Source organism: Pygoscelis adeliae, unplaced genomic scaffold (genome assembly GCF_000699105.1).
Source record: "Pygoscelis adeliae isolate BGI_AS28 unplaced genomic scaffold, ASM69910v1 Scaffold27, whole genome shotgun sequence".
Classification (NCBI taxonomy): domain Eukaryota; kingdom Metazoa; phylum Chordata; class Aves; order Sphenisciformes; family Spheniscidae; genus Pygoscelis; species Pygoscelis adeliae.
The window spans coordinates 805611-829130 of record NW_008825410.1 but is presented as its reverse complement, the minus strand read 5'-3'; the positions used below and the strand labels follow the sequence as shown (position 1 = coordinate 829130).

The 23520-nt window shown below is 43.1% G+C and overlaps 1 protein-coding gene across 7 annotated transcripts in view; it reads left to right on the top strand.

Moving 5' to 3' along the window:
- Positions 1-23520, top strand: part of DYNC1I1 (dynein, cytoplasmic 1, intermediate chain 1) — a 180401-nt gene that overhangs the window by 85395 nt on the left and 71486 nt on the right. For 6 of the 7 annotated variants that reach the window (XM_009330501.1, XM_009330497.1, XM_009330499.1 and 3 more), the window contains 4 exons: positions 3428-3517; positions 12897-13059; positions 14228-14327; positions 19346-19471. In XM_009330501.1, the coding sequence (XP_009328776.1) occupies positions 3428-3517; positions 12897-13059; positions 14228-14327; positions 19346-19471 (479 nt within the window). Of the gene's footprint in view, positions 1-3427; positions 3518-7323; positions 7335-12127; positions 12133-12896; positions 13060-14227; positions 14328-19345; positions 19472-23520 lie in introns of all 7 variants that reach the window. The other variant, XM_009330500.1, reaches the window with a different exon arrangement.

The following is a 23520-nucleotide window of genomic DNA, read 5'->3' as shown; positions in this document are numbered from 1 at the left end:
TGCAAAAACACTGAAGCACAGGGAGAAAAAGGACAAAAATGTCAGAATGACAACTTTCAGCGAAAGCTGAGAGATGTGGGAGCTTTCGCATGTGTAGCATTTCCCTAGCACTTTCTCCACTCAAAGCACAGTCCCAGTTGACTTCAGCTCTCAGCACTTCTGCGTTTCAGGCCCCAGGTGTCTCTTGTTGAGCACCCAGAAAATGAGGCCAAGCACTCGAGGGAGGAAATTCCAAAATGATGTCATCATGCCTACACGTGGGGAGAGGGAAGGAGCTAATCGTGCCCAGGCAATCCAAATTCTGGCATTTGCTAACATTTTAGCATTTGGCTCACAACCATATTGTTCTTTTAGCTGAGTTTCTCTGTGCATGAGTATACATTTCTCTGTAAATAAATAAGGACATCTGAACTGTGTCTAACCTGCTAAAAACTCTTGCACTGCCTTCCCAGTAAAACTAATTTATTGACGTGTGTGCCCTTGGAAAAAAGGCATGGCACGTGTTGTAATAACCTTTACTTATTTTTCCTGCTGCAATTAAATCTAGGGAAAGCTAGGGAAACTCGGTTTTGATTGTTCCCAGAAGAGGAAGGGAAGTAAAGAAGATCTACCTTAATAGGTGCGGAAGTATCAATACACCCCACTGCTCCAGCTGTGCCTCAGCCATTCATTCCTTCTCTGCTTTAGAAGCAGGAACAGACAATAGGCAGGCAAACAATTTGGCACCCAAAATCCAGGGGATCAAGGACTTCTAGGGGACAGGGATAAATTTGCTTCTCGTCAGTCTGAAAACCCGCTACTAAACCTCAAGATTTACATTTGCTACATTGTCCCTATCCATTAGCAACTCAGGCATTAAAAAGCAGAGCATGCTGCCTTAAACATCCCAAGATGTTCAATTAAATACTGGTTTATTTTTGGTTTGCTTCCTGCAAGTTTTCTCAAACCATTCCCCTTTTGAAACTTCCCTGCACAAGCAAACAGGTTGGAAACAGGTTAAAAATGGAAGCTGACATCCATATGTAAACAGCTGGCTCCAAGAGCTGGTGCTCTAGGGAACGAAAACTTGTAATGCAAGACTCACAAAACTCTTGTGGGAGTTGGCTTCATTAGGTATCTACCATAAGCGTGTCTGTATGCATATATCTGTACACCGTTGTGATGCTATCTGTGTCTGCGTATGTACCTGAGGTTAGCAGAGCATTCACTCCCTGCTGCGCTGGTCACTCCTCTCTCTTCTCACACGTCTCATTTGTTCTTTGAAACTGGGAGTGCCTCTCTCTTTCATACATCCCCATCTCCGCTAGCGCCGCAGACTGATGGCAGAAGGACGTTTTTTTACCCCTCCTATGTGTGTACAGCAAGTGAGCTTTTCTCACTGACGCTCTGCTGACTGCGTCGAATGTTATCTACCTTTCAGCCAGTGGACAGAGCAACGTGTTTACCTTGCCCGACTGAAACACCCTGGCTTACTCTCTAAAAGCTCTTCTCTATAGCCCTTCTATATAGGGTACGTAGGGAAACGTAGTTGCCAAGGGAGGCATCGTGAATACCCTACCTTTACCCCATTCTGAGTGGCTGTTTCCTCTCCTGGTCTGAAAAATCGCTGATAAAGTGGTGGCATTAGTTAGTAGTGCTTTTAATTCTTGAAATGCCTCCCCATCCACGCTGGATTCTTCCTCCCTTCCCAGCCTGGGGAGCACATGGTTATCCCTCCTCCCCGACGACTGGGGAGCCAAGCTTTCCCTCTTCTCCTTGCAGCCGTTGCTAGCAGTAGGGGGAGCGATGGCAGATCTTATGCCAAGATTTCCTCTTTTTCCCAAGAAGGAAAAGCATATCTATCCGTGCTGAGACACTTCCTTACAGTATGTAGCTGAGCCATGCTCTCCAGCCAAAATGTCAGCTAGCAACTTGCACTCTGTGGGCTTCTGGGGGGAGAAATCCTAGGGTAGGCAACGTGGTGGGAATAGTATGGTGCCTATTACATTATTGAAAACAAAATACAGCTGCGTGTTACTGCTGGCTGAATGCAACCTGTCAGCACCAACATCTCCCCAACAAGCCAGGACTGATTGCAGCCAGCCTTCGCAGGAGAAGGTGCCAGTAGCTGAGCAGTTGGAGAACTGTGACGTGTTGCCCCCTGCCCGCTTCCAGGCCGTGTTAACACGGCAGTGTTAGAGCAGGGAGTGTGCCTGGAGAAGCACCATGTTGTGAAGAACCATGTGGTGACAGGCAGATTGCTCAGAAAGCCCCGAAGAAACTGCAGCGGTTTTGCTGATGGCTGAATGCCCCAGGGCTGAGACAACATGCGTTCTCTCATGTGATGGACCGACCCGGGGCACCAGTGGTGCTTGCTATGCCTTGATGGTGCATCAGGCTCCAGAATCACTCCAGAATAATTCCTCCATGGCCCACAGATTTGCTTATCCTAATTGTTAATTACTGTAACTCACTCTTTTAGGACCAGGTCTATTTTCAGTCTTCATAGTTCACTGAATCTAGAAGGCTGAGCGTCCCTACCCTCTCATGAGTGGGAGTGGGTTGGGTGCTGGCCCTGGGCACTGGAGAATGAATCACATTGCTGTAGCTGGGAACAAGTAATGAGGGTTAGGTAGGCTTTGAGCCATTTTGGTGCATCACTGTCTTTCCAGCTCTGCTTGTATTATGTTTTGGTCTGGACAATCAGAACCCTTGTAAATTCAGACAGACGTCAAGAAATGAATGGTTTGCCCTCCTGAATAAAATGAGAACATGTGAGTGTGGGGAGAGAGGGGACGCGAGAGAGGCATTTGCATAGGTCAGAAAAGGTCATTAAAACATCTGGCAGTAGTAACTGACATGTGTCAAATTTTAGTGTTCATTAAATTCGTATTAATGCAAGAATGGTTCTTAAGCTCCAAATGCCACTTTTGGTTGCTGCGTTCCCCCAGTTGATGGCGATGACTTTTCAGAACTGTACCATGCTTGTTTGCTTGCTAGTGGCATCTGACCTGAGGTCAGATTTCTATTTAACCCCTTCCTGTAGGTCAAAAGACAAATTAATCTGGTGAGAATTGAATTGGAAATGAGGTGTCTGGATAGCAGGTGTCCTAACCATGGAATAGCTGCCAGGCTGAAACATGTTTGCATCTGTTCTTATGCCATCCAAGAAGTCATCTCCGAGGTCAGGGAGATATTCAGCCGACATCTGAGATGGGAAGTTGCCACAGGGAGCACAAGTGGCAGGTGCCCTGCGTTAGCAGATTTTCTTGCAGTCTGGGGGTAATTTCTGAGAGTGTCACTTTGAGTATAAATGTAGACATTTCCATTTATTGTGCACTTTGCTTTACCTGTGTTTACTACCAGTTTATAATCATAAAGAAGATACACTATTTCCCTCCCTCTTAAAGAGGTGAATCCCACAAATCTTTTTCTTCCTTTTTTTTAGAGGATGACGATGATGAAGAGATGGTGGAGCCAAAAGCACAGAATGACTTGGAGATGGAAAATCAAGACCAGAAGCAGGAAGTGAAAGAAGGTACTTTAAAAAATGAAAAGGATTTTGTTACAGCTTTAAAGGACTGAATCATGCAAGTAGTTATTCTCATAGGTAGCTTCCATTATTAAGAACACTGTGAAATTGAAACAGTCACCAGTTTTATTGATTCAGAACCACGAGTGGCATAAAAGCAGAAAATTGTATCCCAGCGACCCAGCTGGTAGGTCTGAGAAGCTTGTGAAAGGCACAAGACTTAGGCTGTTTAGAAGAAGCAACATGTCCTCATAATTTGGGAACAAAGTAGAGATTCTTGGATTCCAGGACTGGTGCTTACTTGTCCTCTGGCTCAAATAGCCTGCTTACATGAAAGATTTTAAATGTGAATGCCAGGCATTCCAGCGGCTCTATAAAGTTGGTTGGTCTTCAGAGGTACTTAGAGCCAGTAACTGTCTGCCTGCTTGAGAGGGGCAAACTTAAACCTAGTGGTGGTCAGGAATCTTCCAGCAGAAAACCATTCCACTGGAAAATGTAGACTGTCAAAATCAAAATTTTTGTAGGAGCTGCCCCCAGGGAACTTAAGGTCAAAGCTGAAGCCAGGCAGGTCCAGCCCTTCTATCCATTTCTCTGGAGTGAGACACTGTCCAGGGTTACAAGGGACAAAAATTCAGGTTACTACTTCTTTCTGGTGCAGACAAGAGACACGTGTCGAAGTGGTGCATATCAGCACTGGACACAGTAGATATCCTGGGTGTCTCTTGTTTGCTTCTCTTGGACCCGTTCTAGCTTTCGTAATTAGAAGAGGGATGTGAAATTTGGTCTTCCTCATCTGGGAATTTACTACAGTACTGGCTCTTCTGGTGTGTCGCTTTGAGCAGTCAATGCTCACCCCTGTGTGGAGTAGAGGAAAAGAGCTGAAATATCAGCAGCTCCGGTGTGAGAGGAAATGAGTTTCTTCTCCAGCTCTGTATCTCCAGGACTGCTCACAACGCTGTTTACCCCCTTGAAAGGTAACTTACTTCCTCAGGTAGGGCCTAAGCCACTTCTTGCTGTGGAGATCATTATCAGGATGATTCTGTGACCGTAGCTTTGTTTTTCACAAGGTAATCTCACTATGGGAAAAATATGGAGTCATTTTACAGAGAAGCCCATGAAATTGCTAACTGTGAATACAGCAGTGGATGCTCCTTTCTCATCCAGGGGAGCCTGGCATGATTTACATCAGTGTCCAAAAACCTGAGTCTGCTGTATAGTGCCCATGTTCGCTATCCTCACATACTGAAATGAGCTGCAGTACCAGCCATGCTGTTTTGATTTTAAATTGATCTTCCTTCCTTCTTAAGAGCATCATGGAAATGGTGCCATAAGTCTGGCAATGTCCATTGCTTATTAGGTCCTTGTAGAAACATGGAGGGGGGAACTCATTCCTCCCACTCCTCATCCTTCTGCTTCTCCCACCGCCCCCAGCCACCGCTGCTGTGGGCAGAGGGGAGCAGCGGCAGCAGCAGTGACAGCAGGAACAGGAGTCACACAAGAGTCTGCAGAGGCAGAACTGAAGACATGAGCAAGAAACATGGCAACATAGAAAAACTTACTTTTTCCTGAAAATTATCCTTCCTCCCAAAACTGTGGTGTCAACTCACATATGGGCTTTAGCAGTCACTGGGCCTAACACAGTATCTCTTTTACTGATGACAACAGGAAGCCATAAAAACCGGTATCACTGCACTTATGCGCTGTCCTGAGTTGCTGAATGTCCCTCTAGTATTCAGCTTACAGCTGATCCCACCCCCATTTATTTCCATGAAAAAGTAACGCTACTGCTTATACCTGGGGCGAAAGCACAAACTCCTGTGTGAACAGAAGAAGAAAAAATCTAAATACATTTCTGAACTGATTTATTGCACTTTTTCGTGGGCTTTCAAGTTAGCCTTTTATGTACTTTGCTGACCAAGTGCCACTGCCAACATCTTTTATTTCTTTGTTGCATTTTAGTCTCAGGGCAGTGTTCCCCTTCTCTGCCTAGCAGACCCCCCAGGAACGGTAGATCAACTGGGCTAGTTTAGTACTAGTCTCCGACACACAAACTGCAGGCTATAAAAGCAAGGCACAGCTTGTTTTAGCAGAACCGGCTTTGGGAGGTGCTAACACTTGACTGGGTTCAAGGCAGAAGAAAGCATGCTCATCGCCTGATAGAAAGTGAACTTGACCTGCAGCACATGTTGTGACGGATAAGATAGTGGCATGCTGATGACTGGCATTAAATGCTGTGAATCAAATGAAGCAGTCGTCCACAAATTGACAGGGAATGGAGTCCCATTTTTAGCGGTTTGTGTCGTTCTCTCCCTGTTGGCTTTAGCCCTTTTGCCAGCAAAATCCTGTTTTCCTCTCTGTTGTAATCACTCTTCTCATGTTCTGAGCAACATTCAGAGTTTGAAGCCATCGTTTGTGTTTCATGGAAGTGATTAAAACCATGTTACAAGTCAAACAGGAGTTTAGAAGAACATTTCCTGTCGGTGCTGCACTCTGTATGCCTACTCAGAATTAATAGCTTTTCTGCAAATTAGCACATAATGGGTTAAAAGCATGTTTATGTTGGCATTAAGTACTCTGGCTTCTTTTTCTCTGCAAGGCAAGACAATATTTTGCAAACTTTTTAAAGAATCTCTAATAGATATTATAGTGGCGCCATTCACACTGCTATATAGTAGTTAAGGCTGTGTCAGCACTTCCATTATGAATCCTGTTTTTCAGGGATTTATAACCCAGCCGTAAAAATTTGCTCTGGGCTGAAATTTGGTTTCAGCTCAGGGAGCACATTTTTTAACAGATTAAAAAAAATCAGCATGGCTTTTTTTGAGTTATAGGAGTGTAAGAAAAAAAACCATGGGAGAGAGAAGTATGGGGAGAGAAAGGCAGACAATTTTTTTCATGAATATAACTCAAAAGTAGGTCAGGATGAAAAAATAAAGATTGGATCCAGTCTGTTCAGTCTCCCTCTCCCCAGGCCAACAGGACAGGAGTGCTCTATTTTTATAATGGTATTTTAAGAGGAAATGTGATTTTTTTTTCTCTGTGGTTTATAGGTAGTCCAGTTTAATTCTACAGACATTTGTTGCATGCTTAATTTCCTCATCTTCCCCTTGCACACCCCAGAGCTGGTCTGCAGGGTTTGGTGGGATTATTCAGCAGGCAGACAGTGCAGCCTGCCTGGCACACCACCTCTTGGGGCACTTCAGTGCCATGGAGGTGCTAAGGGCAGAGGAGCAGCTCAAGCCCCCCAAAGTGTTTCTGGAGTGGGAGGTGAAGACCTGGCTTCTTGACTATTTGAAGCATATGAAGCCTTGGCACTCCCTTGCGTTTCTTCCATGGGCTGCCTGTTGCCACCCATGTCTCGGGTGCATGGTCTCCTCACCGTCCTTAGAAGAGCTGAGTGTGGGATACCTGCTGGTGAATTGGGCTGGGCTCTGTCTGTTCCCAGCGCCTCCGAACCACGTAAACAAGAGACTGGTCCCAAACTGTGGCATCAAGTGGGTTGGGGCTTTCCATCACCAGAGAGCTCTGGAGCTCCACCTAAGGCGCCTCTTTGTGTCAGTAGAAACCACATGAACAGCGGGACAGGCTGGGTCTTGAAAGTGGGCCTCAACCTGCATTTATCTGAAGCCATGGATATATCCACAGAAACCTGCATGAAAGGCTGTGATGGGGGAGGCTGGGATCTGCAGCTTCAAAGATCTGCTGTGCCCCCCTCTTGCCCTGGCCCTGTGCATGGGGCTCGGGTGTCCACACAGCACGTTGCGGTGGGGGAGATGGTTTAGCTCTCGCCAGCTCAGGCTTCAGTATCAGAGGAGCAGGACAGGTTGCCACTTTTGTCCCTGTGAACTCACTGGGGTTTGTAAGAGCCTGTAACACCATGGTTTCACTGTCGCCGACACCACAGCGAGCTCAGGTGTGCCAGCCCATCCTGATAGCCCGGCTCAGGTGTGCGCAGGGATGGTGCTCAGCATGGCCCTTGGAGAATCACGATCAATGGGAACAGCCCTGCCTGGCACAGTTTTGAATTTAAGGCTCTGGACCCTGCTACTCCAGAACTGAAAAATCCCTACATGCACTTCGAAATCTCCCTTTACATGTTCAGCAATTGTGCCATATCGGCCCATATCAAACCAGGACACAGCACATATCAAGCCTGACATGAAAGTGAGAAGCCCAAGAAAAACAGGAGAATCACAGGCTATTGGCAGACAAGGAGTAAAAGCTGCTGAGAGCCCCTCAGCACCTTGCAGTTCTCACACTGTACATTTCTACCATTCTCGGTCATCAGCACATCTAAAGTTTACATGGGTTTAAATACACGCTGAAAGAAATAATACAGCTCTTAAAAGGGTTTTACTCATCTCCTCCTGTCTCTCATTATATCTCTGGGCTCATAACAAGGCTGCTTCCTGCTTTACTGTTTTTATTAGTTCACCCTTTCTTTAATTCACTTATTCTTTCTGTTCTTTTTTTCTTTTTTGCCTTTAATGGACTTCATTTCTTTTGTCATGTTTTTACAATTGCTTAGGTTCCAGGAGAATATTTTTTTATATTCTATTATACTTATTTAAATGTGGGTCTTTTTTCTGGTTTGGTTTGTTGTTTTTTTTAAAATATCTTTTTGGCTCCCTTGGGAGAAGACTCAAATCCTGGTATTTAAATTTTTGTGAATTTGATCCTGCACTGTTATCACAACTATTTATATTATATTTACTACAAACTTGCTTCATCCAGATAAGAACAAGTCTGCAGCATTTTTTGTCTTAGTTCCTAAAGATCCAAGGAAATGTTTTCATATCAATTTTTTTTTTCTGTTTTGTCCAAGGAAATTTGTGGACAAAGGACCTGATGTGAAAGATGGTATTTCTGAGGATCATGTTAAATCACATGTGAAATAAAAAAAATGCTGTTCTTTTTCAGAAATGTGTTGAATGAATCTGTTGTTTTCATGTCACGTTCAGTTTTTGTTACATATTCTAGACCTTTTTGCTCATGCACAAGTGTACAATGTCTTTTATTATGGATATACCTCGCATTTTCTTCCCTTGCAGTGCCCTCTGTGCATATATAACTGCAGTGTTTTAATTTTAAATGTAAATGTAACTTCCATTTTATTTTGTACAGTATTATACATTAACATGAGTACAGGGCTTCTTTGATACATGTTGTTGACCTCATAACCCCAGAGCCACCCGGACAGCACCCTGCTTGCGGGTACGCCATCCCATCGATGTTTCAGTGGGTCCGTGGAAAGACAGGATGCCCACTGGCCCTGTTAGGCAGAACTTGGTGGCTGGGCCATGGGTCCTCCTGATGTGAGCTGTGCGGGGCCACGGATGGGTTCAGCTCCTCCAGGCGGGAAGCAGAGCACAGGCACAATAGTTCATTACGAAGCGACAGTATAGAAACAAGAGCAAAGTGTGGGTCATCCTTTGCAGGAGCTTCCATTGCACTCCAGGCAATAAGCACATAACTTTTAGCACTGGTAAGCTAAGCATCGCACTAGGCTTTGTTAGACATGGAAGGTTAGATGTGGTTTGTTTGGTTTTTACACCAGGCAGAGCAGCAACTTGAAGACAAATGCTGTATTCTTACAGGGAATTTCTGAAGATATTGTCACATCACATAGGTCCCTGTGACAAAACAAAACAAAAAATACTTTGATCAGCTACTTATGTTTCTCAGAGTTTTCCTTGAAGAGAGCCTGTGTCTCTTGAAAGCTGAGATCAAAGTAACTGTAAGCTCCCAGATAGGAAGAAAAATTGCAGAAAATTACGTAGATCCTTTTTATTTTATTCGAGGTAATGGACAGACAGAGAGAAGGAACAAGGGGAAAATGGTAGTGGCTCTGAAAGATAAATGGTTAGAAAATCTTCATATTTGAAAGAACAAGCCTGTCTGTTTTGGTTTTTTTGCTTATACTTCATGTATTTGCAGTAGTTACAGCAATGTTTTACACTGGAAAAAGTAATGATGTTAACATTCTTGTAAGAAGAGATTGCCTCAAATAAAACTTCAGAGGCAGCCGAATGAAAGAAGAAAATAAGGTTAAAATATGAAGCTTAATATCACCAGGGGGCATCTGGTGTGTCAGTCAGATGAGTGAGGTAAGCTGATTTATGCCCTACAAACTTTAGCCAAGGTGTTTCTAATGCCAAAGAAGGTTTAATAGACTGCTGGCCTCCCACAGATCATTGCTAACTGCAAGGGAGATTTTGCTGAGGTAGAACTGCAATCGTGTGTCTCCATTGCTTGTGAACACTCCACAGCTCCCAAGCTGTTTATTTTTTGCCTTTTCCCTTTCTATTGATTTTTTGTTGTATTTTCTTTGCCAGTTATAGCCGGCAAATGGCTGAGTAATAAATTTATATTTCCAAGCTGTAGAGAGGATTTGATTTAGCAAATAATTTTTACCATTTGGAGCAGTTTAAAATGAGTTTTCCAGTTGCGTTTGCAGTTATTTTCTCCCCTTTTATGCCATTTTGCTGCATTGTCATGCTTGTTGTCTTTGATTCTCGGAAAGCGATGCTTTAGTGGTGACAGTGGGATATTGCCTCATTACAGGCTTCCTTGCCAGATGAGTTCTCTTAGTGCCAATTACTATTCAGTAGTGGATGCTGCAATAGGTCAACCTGTACTTTTTGCTAGTCATTCTTTTTTTTCACATGCATTGCTTCTGTCTAAAGTACTTAGAGGCAAATTGTGCTCCTGCCTTGGTAATTGTTGCTCTGCTACTCAGGGGGACCGTGCGGGGGGACGTAGATATTCTCTGGATGTGTGGAGCTCCACAGGGACCACTAACCTGGTGGTAGGAGGCATAGGGCCAAGGCCACAGGAGATCATCAAAGGCTAAAGTTTCTAACTTTTTAGCTGCTTTGTCTCCTGAGGGCCAAATTGCTCCTCCACCTTTTGCATTTTTCCTACCCTCTATATTTAGCCCAGGTATAGTGCAGAGATTTTGTCTTTCAGAGCTAACGCTTTGACCAGTTGAGGCAAACCTGAGCGTGGTGATAACAGCCTCTCCCAACCACAGGGAGTGCTCTAAAAGCAAGTACACTGAAACTGGGGGGAGCTGAGTACTGCAGTAATGCTGACCATGTCACTACTCCTACCTGCTGTTGCGCCTTTCTATCCATCCTTGCCCCTGGGGCTGGTGGTGGCGTTGTACTTGGGCACCAGAGCTCATGAACCTAGTGTGAACCACAGGAAAATCAGACAGCAAGCAAGGGCTACATCTCAGTAAGTTTGGCATCCTGGCCTGTATCAGAAATAGTGTGGCCAGCAGGAGCAGGGAAGTGATCGTGCCCCTGTACTCGGCACTGGTGAGGCCGCACCTCAAATACTGGGTTCAGTTTTGGGCCCCTCACTACAAGAAGGACATTGAGGTGCTGGGGCGTGTCCAGAGAAGGGCAACGAGGCTGGTGAAGGGTCTGGAGAACAAGTCTTATGAGGAGCAGCTGAGGGAACTGGAACTGTTTAGCCTGGAGAAAAGGAGGCTGAGGGGAGACCTCATCGCTCTCTACAACTACCTGAAAGGAGGCTGTAGCGAGGTGGGTGTCGGTCTCTTCTCCCAAGTAACTGGCGATAGGACGAGAGGAAATGGCCTCAAGTTGCGCCAGGGGAGGTTTAGATTGGATGTGAGGAAAAATTTCTTTACTGAAAGAGTGGTTAAACATTGGAAGAGGCTGCCCAGGGAAGTGGTTGAGTCACCATCCCTGGAAGTATTTAAAAGAGGTGTAGATGAGGCGCTTAGGGACATGGTTTAGTGGGCATGGTGGTGTTGGGTTGACGGTTGGACTCGATGATCTTAGAGGTCTTTTTCAACCTTAATGATTCTATGATTCTATGATCTCCCTGATAGCTGAAAGTAGCTGTGTGGCATGGCACAGCAACTGGAAAATAATTTTGAACTGCAACTTTAAACTGTGTCACTCGTTTAATTAAACATTAAGATATCTATGACAGGGCTGGGAGTTAAACTTTGATGTATACTGGGTGTTCTCTGAGGCACTGTGTTGAATTATCTTTTTTGGCTGCTGGTGTTTATGGCCTGGTGAGACTGCAGGGTCATTTTCACAAGTAAACACCTCAAATCTGTAATGTAAAGCCAATGCAGGAGACCTTTGATCGATTGTTAAACTCTGAGTCTCTGTAATTTTGCAATAAATCTGTTTATGATATGTTGTTTGTGTACTTAATTATAAATTTGGAACAAAATTCCCTGTTAGCATAATTCCTGTGATTTCAACAGAGCTTTTCATGCTGAGAATTTAAGCTAGTTGCGAGGTTGGTTTGGTGTAACTGTGAAGATACTAACGACATTTTTTGAAATACAAGTAATTCTGAAATACAACTAAAACGATGGTTTAAAAGCATATGTGGGCAAAGGCATAATTCATATACAACATTGCCACAATATCAATATGACCCTGCTAGTGTAATTGAGAACAGAATTTTGCACCATAGCAGCATCCCAATTTCCTTTCTTTCTGATGCTCACATTTGAGTTGGAATTTACCAACAGGTCATTAAACTGAGGGAGATATAGCATTAGTGCATCCTGCAAAGATAGTATTTTTCAAACGAAGGGCCATACTGGAAATATTGGTTTGGAAGTAAAGGTTTAGCATCTCTGCATACATGTAAAGAAGCAACTTCATCTCGTGGGGGCCCCGCTATCCTGACTGGTGCCTGAGATGGCTCCTACCCCCTCCCAGGGCAGCTTTGGCCATGGCTGAGTGTTATTTGTTGCTCCAGCTCTTAGGATTCCTCTGCAAGGAATAAAACTGCCTTAAAGAAACTGGCGTTTGGTCGGTTGCTTTCGATTTTGCTGCCCCTGAGAATATCTTTGGTTATTTACTTCATTGCTTCACAAAAGCTCTAAAGCAGAGACAGAATTTATCAGTGACACCAAGGAGAAATGGGAAGAAGTGAAGGGAGAGATTATGTGACCCCTTTTAACACAAAGAACTGTAGTATAAGTTAAGAAGATTATTTTATCTTTGGCTCCTCTGACAGGTCCCCTGTTACATAAGTGTTCTGCTTTTTCGAGTTAGGTATTGCCTAAACGTCAGTCACAGCCATTTCCTGAAATAGGAACACCGAGTTTATTTAATTTGGGGAGTTTAAGTATTTTTCATTTCAGAATAATAAATATATAAGATATAGGATCTCTTCTGTGTAAATGCTACATTCTGGGAATACACAGGAGTATGTTTAGATATACTAAAAAATTCTTAGTCATGATTTTAAGAGTAAAGCTTTGGTTTTTGTCCTGACATTGCTACGGCAAGCTTTCATATCAAAAGAAACCCACTGAAAATGTTGATTCATTGGGAAAGGGGTGAAATGTCATACTCTTAACTACATCTTTTCATTTTCCAAGCTCCTCCTAGAGAACTGACAGAAGAAGAAAAACAGCAAGTTCTCCATTCAGAAGAATTCCTGATATTTTTTGACCGGACAATACGTGTAATTGAGCGAGCTTTGGCTGAAGATTCAGACATCTTCTTTGACTACAGTGGCAGAGATGTAGAAGAGAAAGATGGGTCAGTTTGGGGTTTGTTAGCTTTTGTAAAATAACCTTTATAAAAAGAATTCCAATGCCAGGAAGCCTTAATTTTAAAACTAAACTGAACATTTTTATAGTTAAGAAAAGTTTAAAACCTCGCCGTGAAGGCCTGGGTCACTTTGTTAGTCTAAATTATTTTGTAAAATAGCTTCCTGCTTTATTGCTCTGGGTTTTTTTCTTTGACGTATTATGCAGGCGGTTTAATTTTTTGTTTCATTTTTTGGGACGAAATTTCAAATTCTGAAGAAAAACATTAATAATTGAAATAGATAAATGTGTGTGTACACATGTATATGTAGATGTGCATGTGTACGTTCCAGTGTGCTTGCATCATGATATTTATACAAATTCAAATTGCTGTTGTTTATATTCCACTACTGCCTCAGGTCTGTAATGGATCCCACTGTGCTATGCATTGTGTGGATGAAAATGATGATCTCGCAAAGTGTTTGCAATCTAAACACATAAGATGAGAGGTGACAGGTTGTTGTTGTATTCAGCAATTGATAGGGGAGTAGAAGCAGCAGAACTTCTTAGTACGAGAGGAAGTATTTAGATTTCAACAGCTGCGTATCCATTGAAGCCTCATGGCAAATCAGTAGCTGTGCTGCACGGAAGTTACTTACTGGAGGTTACTCTAGAGCGTTGCCCCTGGGACCGGCTAAATGCATCAGTGTGGCAGCAGCGGACCAGCACGGAGCTTCAGCCCATCCTAATGGTGCCAGAAGGCATCCGCCGTCTCCATCGCTGGGAGGAGGTGCTGTAACTTTAAGATTTCAGGAATCAAAAATAACAGATTGGGTTATAGCTTGGAGGTGAAGATTCAGAAAAAGGGGAGCTGAATGCCAGGGCCAGGTTCGGTCCTGAGAGACAAAGGTGGCAGAGGTGGCCCAGGGTGACCCAGAAGAGTCAGGAAGGCAGTGGGAAATTAAGAAATGCGGTTTTGTGAAACAGACGTAAAATTTGTTCCTTGGTGCAGATTTGTTATCAGCAAGACAGTCAGTGAGAGCAGTTAAATCAGGGTGGCAGACTTCACCAGGCTGGGCAGAGATTTGAGAAGTAGTAGTCAGAAACTTTTGCATTGCTTTTCACAGCATTTGAATGCTGGTACTTCAAAAAGTGTCACTTTGTTTGAATTCACACAGAGATGTTCAAGCAGGAGCCAACCTTTCCTTTAACCGTCAGTTTTATGATGAGCACTGGTCAAAGCATCGTGTCGTCACCTGTATGGATTGGTCTCTTCAGGTAAGATGTGAAGCCGGGAGATATGTTTCCATATCCCTTCCGACTTCTCGCTAAAAGAATACGGCCAGCCTCAGTTTGCCCTTCATTCTGTAGACTATGATGTTATTTTTTAGCTAACAGCAGGGCCCTGAATGAGCGAATGCGTGTTTCTCCGTAAGGAGGAGTGGTAGTGGGCAATAATGAAGCTGTCATTTTTTTGTGTATGTTACTTGGTCTTCAAAACCAGGATGTTGTATTAAAACTATAGGTTAACGAACCTACTAAGATGAAGGAGTCTTTACTTTTCCTCCCCCCTCCAATCCTTCAGCACATGGAAATTTTTTTAGGACAAAAGGTTTAAAATTAAACCAATTAAAGATAATTTACTAAATATATAGCAATTGATTTAATAAATAGTTCAACATAATAATAGAAATACAATAATATGTATAATAAATATAATAAAATAAAATAAAAAACAAGAATAGTGAGGAATAAAATTTATTTTTCTAATACACTAAAACTCAAAATGTGAAAGTATCTGAACAACTTGAAAAGATTGAAAAGAGGTCTTTCGAAAAATGCTGGGTCCCCTCTTCAAGTGATGGAAGAGGAGGCTGCAGCTGGCATGGGGGCATGCTAAAGCAGCAAGCCTGGGAATTATCCAGTTTCTGTGCACTGCAAAGCATTGTCATATTGCAAAATAAAACTGACGATAGAGCTGCTTAAGCTTCCCAAAACCAATACAGCCCCATCAGCAAAGCACAGAAACCAGGTTAATTAGTTACTCCATTGGAGAGCTGGGATTCACGCACACACACATCACCACAGGTCCTGTCAAATTCATTTGGTCCCAGTTTTGCTCCAGCCACCCTCATCCTCTCTGCTTCGTCCCTGTTAGCCTGTTCCTAGGTTCCAGCCTGGAGCAAAGCAGCTGGTTTCCCTGGGGAGGAAGCCAGGGAGACTCTGCTCCAAGGTCAACAATACAGGTAACAACAAAACTGCTCCAGGAGGACAAGGCTTGAAAAATGCGAACACAAGCCAGTCTGCCTAGTTGGCCCCAAACCCAGCCTCAGACGTGCCCTGGTGCGTCCAGAGCCCTGGTGCAGCCTGGTGTGGGTAGCAAAGATGCTATAAATGTAGCTCAGCCCAGTGCTACGAACAAGCCTTGCTTAGCCTACTCTTAGAAGTAGCTGCTCTTTCTGCACCGTGTTAGGTGTTGTGTGTGGAGACGCCATGTGTTTAAGGCCAGGTACGTAAATGGTGTGTGCGGGCTGGGGAGAGGCAGTGGATAAGGAGCACAGTGACGCTCGCATCCATCCTTCTCTCCTTCCCCTTGAAATGGCAGCAGGGCTGATTCCATGCCTCCGGGTACTTCTCAGGTAAGGTGGCAGCTGACTGCATGGAGGATGTGGCAGGCAGTAGGGAGGAGAGGAGGAGCTGGAGGGTCTCAACGAGCATCGCCAGTAGGCTGTGGAGGTCTGGCTGTCCGATCGGGTGTCGTGCACAACAGCCAGCTGCAGAGAGGCTTCTGGTAATATCCAGCTCACACCCTGTGTGTGAAATGAAGGATTTATCCCTTTGCTTTCATACAAAATATCAGCTTAACAACAGGTATGCACTGGTGTGACGTGGGTGGCCTTTAAGCACATATGGATTTCCACAGAAATCAAATATAAGCCTGAGGAAACACTTATCTTAGGTTGTTCACTTGTTCAGGGGCTGGAAATTACATGGAATTCTTATCTGATATTTTCCTAACAGGCAGCTCTTACTGTATTCCCAGAGCAGCAAGAAAAAAAGCCGCCTCAGAAGAGCACTGCCAAATGTAATTGCTCAGCCCCTGGGGCTCGCAGGCATGTTCTGCTTCCCACCTCTTTGTTCCAGGGTGGCCCCTCCTGCCTTCCTCTTCGTTAACTCTTCACACTCAGCTCCCTGGCACGCCAGCGGGGGCTTCTCCGCCCCAGCGGCTTCTCCATGCCGGGCGGCTGCTGCACGCCACCCCACACTAGCTTGGAAGGAGGGACTTGCCTCCTCTCTTGCCTGCTTTGAGGTGTATCGTGCTGGAGCCGGACAGAGGTATTTCACCTAACCGCTAGCTCAGCTTCTCACTCATGCTCCAGGACATGGCAGTGTCCAGTACGCCAAAGGATAATTTGAATAATCATGGGAACTGCAGAACACATTGCTCAATCCTCTGTGATAAAACTGTTGCTGCAAAACAGCCTGGAGGCAAATAGAAGCTTAATCAAACAAAGAACCTTGATGCATTGATTAAACAAGTTATTCTGTTCCCAGTGACATGTAAAATACGGTCCCAAGCATGTGGGATCATTCATACCATTAAAGCTAACCCACTAGCCCCTTGATTCTTTTGCAGAGCAAAGGGAGAGCGGCTTAGATGCTTCATCAAGGATCTAAGGGAAAGGCCCAACAGAGTGAGTGTAAACATAGAGAGTGGGATCACCTTGCTCTGTCCATGAGGAGGTAACTTAGCTCATCTAAAGCCAAGAAAACCACAGTCTCAGGGATACTGTTGTGTCTCTCTTGACTCTCAGGCGGCAGCCTTGAATGCTGTTTCCCACAGCACCATTTCCACGCTATTTTCAGTTGCAGTCACAGGACAGCTGGGCACCTGGTGAGGACTGAAATTCTGTAAATGCAAGTAGAGTGAATGAAGTGGCAAGCGTGCAATGCCAGCGTGGATTTAGGATGCTGCACTTAGCTTGGTTTTTTTAAGAGTCAAAAAACCTCATAATGGTGTTGCCCAGCTAGGTATGACCCCAGCATATGTGTAAACTTGAAACTGTATTTCCAGTCAGATGCATAAATTGTGATTGCAAAACCTACGTATAGACCAGCAAGATTTAAGTCAGTGTTTGTTTATGGCCAGATGTGCTACCAACCAGAGCATGCTCACTAAACTTTCAGGAGCATGAACCAACCCCAGAGTGCCTCTAAACTGGTGCTTCAGACCTGGTCACACGCCGTAGCTGGCTGCAGTCATGCCGGTGGAAGGGCTTGTTGCTTCTGCCTGCCAAGGTATCTGCCCCTTCATGACTGCAGCTGCTCGCGCGAATGGTACCTAACCTGTACAGCCAAAATGAGATGCCCTGGCAAAAGCCTACTGCACACGCTCTTTACTTGGACCTGTGCCAACATGGGATGAAAAGGTTCAAAGGAGAAGCTGAGCTTGCTGTTCAGAAGTGGTTGTAATCTCTGTCACAGGAGAGAGAGAGAAGAGGGGGGTGAGATGGATGAGAGCAGTGGAGGGCAGTCTGGCACAACTGCATCCAGAGAGGTGGTGTCTCAGGTGTGGGATTAAACCGCCCTCATGTCTCCCTCAGTTCTTGAAGACCAAGAGATTGGTCTGCTGCATGCTCTAAATCTCATGCAACTGATTTGGGTGCTAAATTGCCCTTACAAGCTGTGCCAGCAGCCAGGGTCTGCCAGGATGTAGATACAACCCAGTCAGAGCCGCCCCAAAATGGGAAAGAGGCAGCTATGGTGGCCGTGTGTCATTGCTGGTTCTCCCACACGTGGGTCCAGGCTCATTTGGAATGATGAGCTTGAACCGAAAAATTGTGAGCTCCGTGATGTATTATCCATGGAAAAAGTGGGAACGAATAGCTGCTGATGGCAAAAGTTATAACTGTGCGCATTATTTCTTCCAAGGAATTTTGAGAGCAGAGAGGTTCAAACCCCAATAATAATGATATAAAGGGGGTTTTTTTGCATTTTTAAAATGCCTGGTGTGGACCAAATTCACAGCTCCCAATAGTACTATTGGCAGTTTCGTTGTCCCACTTCCTTTACATCTACCAGCTGTGCTGTTCCCCTATAAAGCGGTGAATGGTTTGGCAGGAATTTACCTGGGAAAGACAAAAAGTGACAATGATTTGCGGAGATCATTGAGAAATTTTGAGGGAAAGCATTCCTAGTTTACAAGAGGAGGGTGTGGGTCCTGTGGAGCTTGGGCTGCTGGCTCGTTGGTCTGCAGAAGCCACGTGCTTTTCTCTGGACATGCCATAAGGTCCACTACCTTATTTTGACTATTTAGAGGGAAGAACAGAGGCTACCAGAGGTGCCTAGTGTCAAACATGTGAAAGTGGAGAACTGGGTGCTATTGTAAGAAGTATTTGGCAGAAAGTAATTGATGTTTTGTGGGCAAATTGTTACTTCTTGTGGTGTTTTGAAATGATACAAGGTCATCAACAGAATGTGAAAATCTGATTTTTCATATATGATATGTGTGTGTGTATGTGTATATATATATAAACAGAGCAAATACATATGTGTATGTTGCATATCTACTTCTATATATCAATGGATAATGGGTGTACAAGAAAATATGGATCTGATTTTAGAGTGCTCATTGCATCAATCTTACTGAGTCAGTGGAATTCGAGGTCACCCTGCGCTTTACAAGATGACCTCAGCATCTTGCAAAATTGAGCTTCTGTAAAGAAAATATTTTGTTTGCTACTTGAATCATCAAGAAGAGCTTTCAAGTTGATTCTACTCATAAGTGAATAGGAAGAGTGCATAATGAAATAAGAAAGAGTAGTTTTCAGGGATGCTGAAAAAATTGTGAATTTCAGAATAGAAGCAAGTCAACGCTATGGTCATCATGTTTTATTGTCAAAATCAACTAAGACAACGGTTTGTCCCTGAAGAAATGGTTAAGCAAATACATCAGAATTACTCAAGCTTTCAGATTTTTCCTCTTCCTTGCTTTGCATTCCCTCTATGAATAACCTGCTAGTTGTCTTTTCTGAGAATTACCTGCAGAAAATAACATTGCCTTTGTGGTGTCTGAGAATAACTGATAGAGAGCAAGGAGCAGGGGCTTTAAGGATGTCAGGGACGAGTAAAATATAAAACCAAAATGAAGCTGGATACTATGATTTGACTTAGTGTGTAATATAATTAAAACCAGATATTGCACATGTAGTGTGATATTATTTCTGTCTCATCTGATTTTGCATAGGTTCTTCATCATCCATCTTATTTCATTTGCCTTTTCTTTTTCTTTCTAGTACCCTGAGTTGATGGTTGCATCTTATAACAATAATGAAGATGCTCCACATGAGCCTGATGGGGTAGCCTTGGTATGGAACATGAAGTTCAAGAAAACCACACCGGAATATGTTTTCCATTGTCAGGTAAGGCTGAGGAAGCCATTAATTTCATGCTAGACAAAACAGAGTTTACTACACGGTGCATCTGCCCACTGTTTATATGAAGAAGTTGAGGTTAAAAATAGACATTTTTGGAAAAAGTACAAGCAGCAGTCCAGTGTTTTTAGAAGGCAACCAGCCTCCTCAAACAATGCTGAACGCCTGTCAGGGCTGCGTGTCATTCTTTGGCTATTTAAAACAGTCCCTAGGAGATTTAGTTTATAAAGCCCCTGCACTTATGAAGTAACTGTGGTGTACCACTTCCTCATCCAGGCAGCAACATATGCTTTCCCACCCACGTTAGCTTCCTCGCATCCTCTGCACTCCAGGCTGCGCACCCTTGCCTTGGTTCTGCTCAATATTGTGTTTTGCCGTTAAAATTGGGAAGTATACTTTGCATTTCTGGGCATGCATCTTACCTACAGCTTGATAAAAACGGTCTCAATTACAAGGACTACCCCACCAATTCCTGTTTGACTGTCCTTTAGGCTAGCAAACCAGTGTTTCACTTCACTCAGTGCTACTTTATGACCATACTATTTTAGAATTTTATGGACAATTCAAAAATAGTTGGGTGTTTTGTTTCTATAGGTCTGTTTACTCCTCTTTTGCCACTGCTTTTGTGTGTGAAATGGCACAGCCTCGTATTGACAGAAATGTTCTCCTCATTGGCTCTATCTCCATCAAACTGTCCAAACTGTGGGACCAGTTTTGGGCCAAATTCCCAACCTCTTCATTAATATCCTTCTGTGGTAATTAAATACAGGACAGTGGTATTCAAAAAGCCATATGGAAAAGTTTCAGCAAGTAAAACTTAACAATCAGAGATTAGTAAAATGCAGATTATTCTGCGGTAAAAATTGCTTCTCTTGGAAGGATATGTATTACCTGGCTAATTGTGTAAGCTAAGTGTCATTTTACATTCAAGGACCAAACATCTTTTTGAACTAAGTTTATGTTTGGACTTGGGTACATTATCAGATGTAACATAGTGGGAGGGAGTTGCTGGAACTGAAGTTACTGCTTCAACCCGATTAAGTAACCTTTAATTCTGGGCATGTTTTTCTAATTTGCTATACTGAAAAAACAACTTCACAAGGAGTCTAGGCCTGCTCAGCAAATATGCCATACAGATTTATGTACATATCTAAGTATGCGTGTGTCTGTATTACCTTTGAAATGAGAACTTGTATTTTTCTGGATATCATATTCGGCAGACTGATGTGTTCTTTCAGACTGCTTAAGATCTTAGCTCAGATCCCATGTTCAAATTCTTCTAAGATGCATGTGCAGCTTTATGTATTAAACAAAATATTCAAGAGAAGAGATTGTCCATTGCATTTTCAGGAAGAATAATCCTTAAACTAAATTAATTTTGCAAGATAATAAGCAGATTCAGGGTAGCCCTTCTGAGTGCACAAAGGGGAGATTGACTACAGACATAACAATGTGCTCTGTTAATTAAAAATTCTATCTAGTTTTAAAAGTAGGTATGCTTAAACAGGGGAGGTATGACTCACTAAGTTGAAAGCATTGAGACAGACTATAATCTCCATTAGAAAAACACACATAGGACAAAGTGGTGGCCAGAGATTTGGCCTGGCTGAGCTTCTGTCTAATGCTACCATTAAGTTGGATGTCCCCTTTTTTAGAACTGGAACCTTAAAACCTGTGAATTGAGAGGCACATATGGCAGTGTGCTTTCACATGCATTCTAGATTCATTGTCTTTCAGTTAAATGAAATCAGTTCTTCTGTCCATGAAAAATATTTATTTTCTTGTTCAAACTGTCCACAGATAATTTGCATTATAAGTCCGTTATGAGTTGGAACCATGCTTGAACCGCCATTATGGGGCTTCTGACATGTGGAATGTCTTCTGCATCTCAGATCAGATGGGGATACCCACATGAGATTAAATGGGGAAGCGAAAAGCCTGAGACTTGGTCTCTTGAACACAGGTTTTGTTCTAACTGACTCAGACGGAAAATAAGAAAAAAAAAAATTATCTTAGCTCAGAGTCTGGAATTCAGTTCTGTAGATCATCATGTTATTCTGTTAGTTAGTGGAAACCAACTGTATTATTAGTCAGCCCCATATCATTTATATTACCATTTTGCAAGAGAAACATTCCCTTACTCAGTCCTGATTCAGTCATTTCTCTAGACAGTTCTGTCTTCTGTGAGACAGGCCCAATTTTTCTTCCACAATACATGACCTTATAACAGTCCAGCCCAGCAGCTAGAGATGAACGCACACCTTATCATTACAGCTAGGTTGCCCAGATATGACAAACACAGTACTTCGAGTGTATTTTCCCAATAGACCTCTATTTTCCTTTCCAAAGACTTTCTATAAAAACATGGTCTTAATAAATACTATATGGTGCTGCTAATATACCTTTTGCCTTTCAATTTTGGGGCTCACAGAGTGAGATACAAGCACGTAGAAACTCATTTCAGATGTGACTGTGGAGGAACTCATGCAAGCCACTTCTGAGAAGCCAAATCAATAAATAGGTTTATGAAGCTATTTCTGAGGAAATTCTAAGAAATTCCACCTCAGGAATTCTGATAATATCAATAGAAACAGATATGTGAAACGTCTCTGGACAGCTAAAGAGCTGGCTGAACTTCAGCAGGTAAAACTTCTTGTGCACATTTGGTAAATTCTTGAAGCTAGGAACTGTAATGTTTTTCTGTCTTTCCTGGTATACTATACAGATTTAAGTGAGATGATTACCAAGGAATTTCTTAATTTTCTTTACCTCTTTCTATGACTTTTTGTAATCTTACATAGGATCATTGAAATTGTCATAATCAGAACAGGCTTTCCCAGTGCCTTTGCTGAAGGTTGCCAGAACCCAGAGGCTTCTAGTAAAGTTGTCTATCAGCCATGGCAGACAATGATGCAAAAATCTACCAGCGACGATGTTTTTTCCTAACTCCAATCAGCAAAACGTTTGATTTCAGTCCTCAAATGTGAGGGATGATGTATTCTGTAAATGTTTATCTTAGCTGTTGTCACTAATGATCTTACTGTTATGAAATCCTTGCCCAATTTAAAGTCGTATTAGGTTGTTGGCTCATTAATACAGTGTAGGTGGGAGTAAATTTCATAGCTCTACAATATGTTGTGCTACAAATACTGGGCTCAATTTTAGTTAATATGTATTAAGGGAAAAATTACTATCAGCCAAGTGGACTTGTTTACTCATTAATTCGTGTGAACTGCCATGTGATCTATCAAATCCTTTCTAAACAAAACAGTCCTACTGGCTTCTACTCTCTCCTCCTGTGGAATATTTCTTTTCTTCTACTTGTTTTATTTTTGCCCTTCTTTGGGTTTTTATATTTCTACTTTACCCAGTGATGTGCTGACAGTATTTTAGCTGGGACTCCCACAGATTTTTTCCTCTATAGCTCATCATACATCTCTTTACCACAAAGTTAGAAATGGGAAAACAAGGAAGAGTGAGGGATTGGGCAATTTGTTCATTTGTTTTCCTATGCAAGCAAAAAAATGTTCTCTCAGAAGCAAAATCAAAGGGGAAGGGTGATATCATTTGCCAAAGGAATGAATGCTCAATGCTTTCCCTAAGTAGTGAGGAATAAATTGAGCATGCAGTTAATACTGCAGAGTGCAGGTTGGGAATGTCCTTGTAGGGAAGAGTCAGGGATGTCCTCTTCCCCCACGCTGGAGCATCACAAACTCTTGGTGTAATCCAGTGCATTCCAAAGGCAAAACCCAAGCCTTTCAGAAGTACTTTATGAGGCCCTGCAGATGAGTCATCCCTGGTTGGGTTTGTTTGGCAGTAACCAGAGAGGGAATGAATTCCAGCAAAGACATGGAAATCACATTGACTCTCCCTCGTTTTGGTGGGAGAATTTTAAGCAGTGTTTCACACTGTTTCTCTCAGCTACTGTTGGTCTGTGTTTAGGTGGGGGTGACAAAAATGAAAATCGTATGGCACGGTTATTGATGATACGACTCAACATGAGCTCAATCCTATATTGAGTTATGCAATGCATGGGA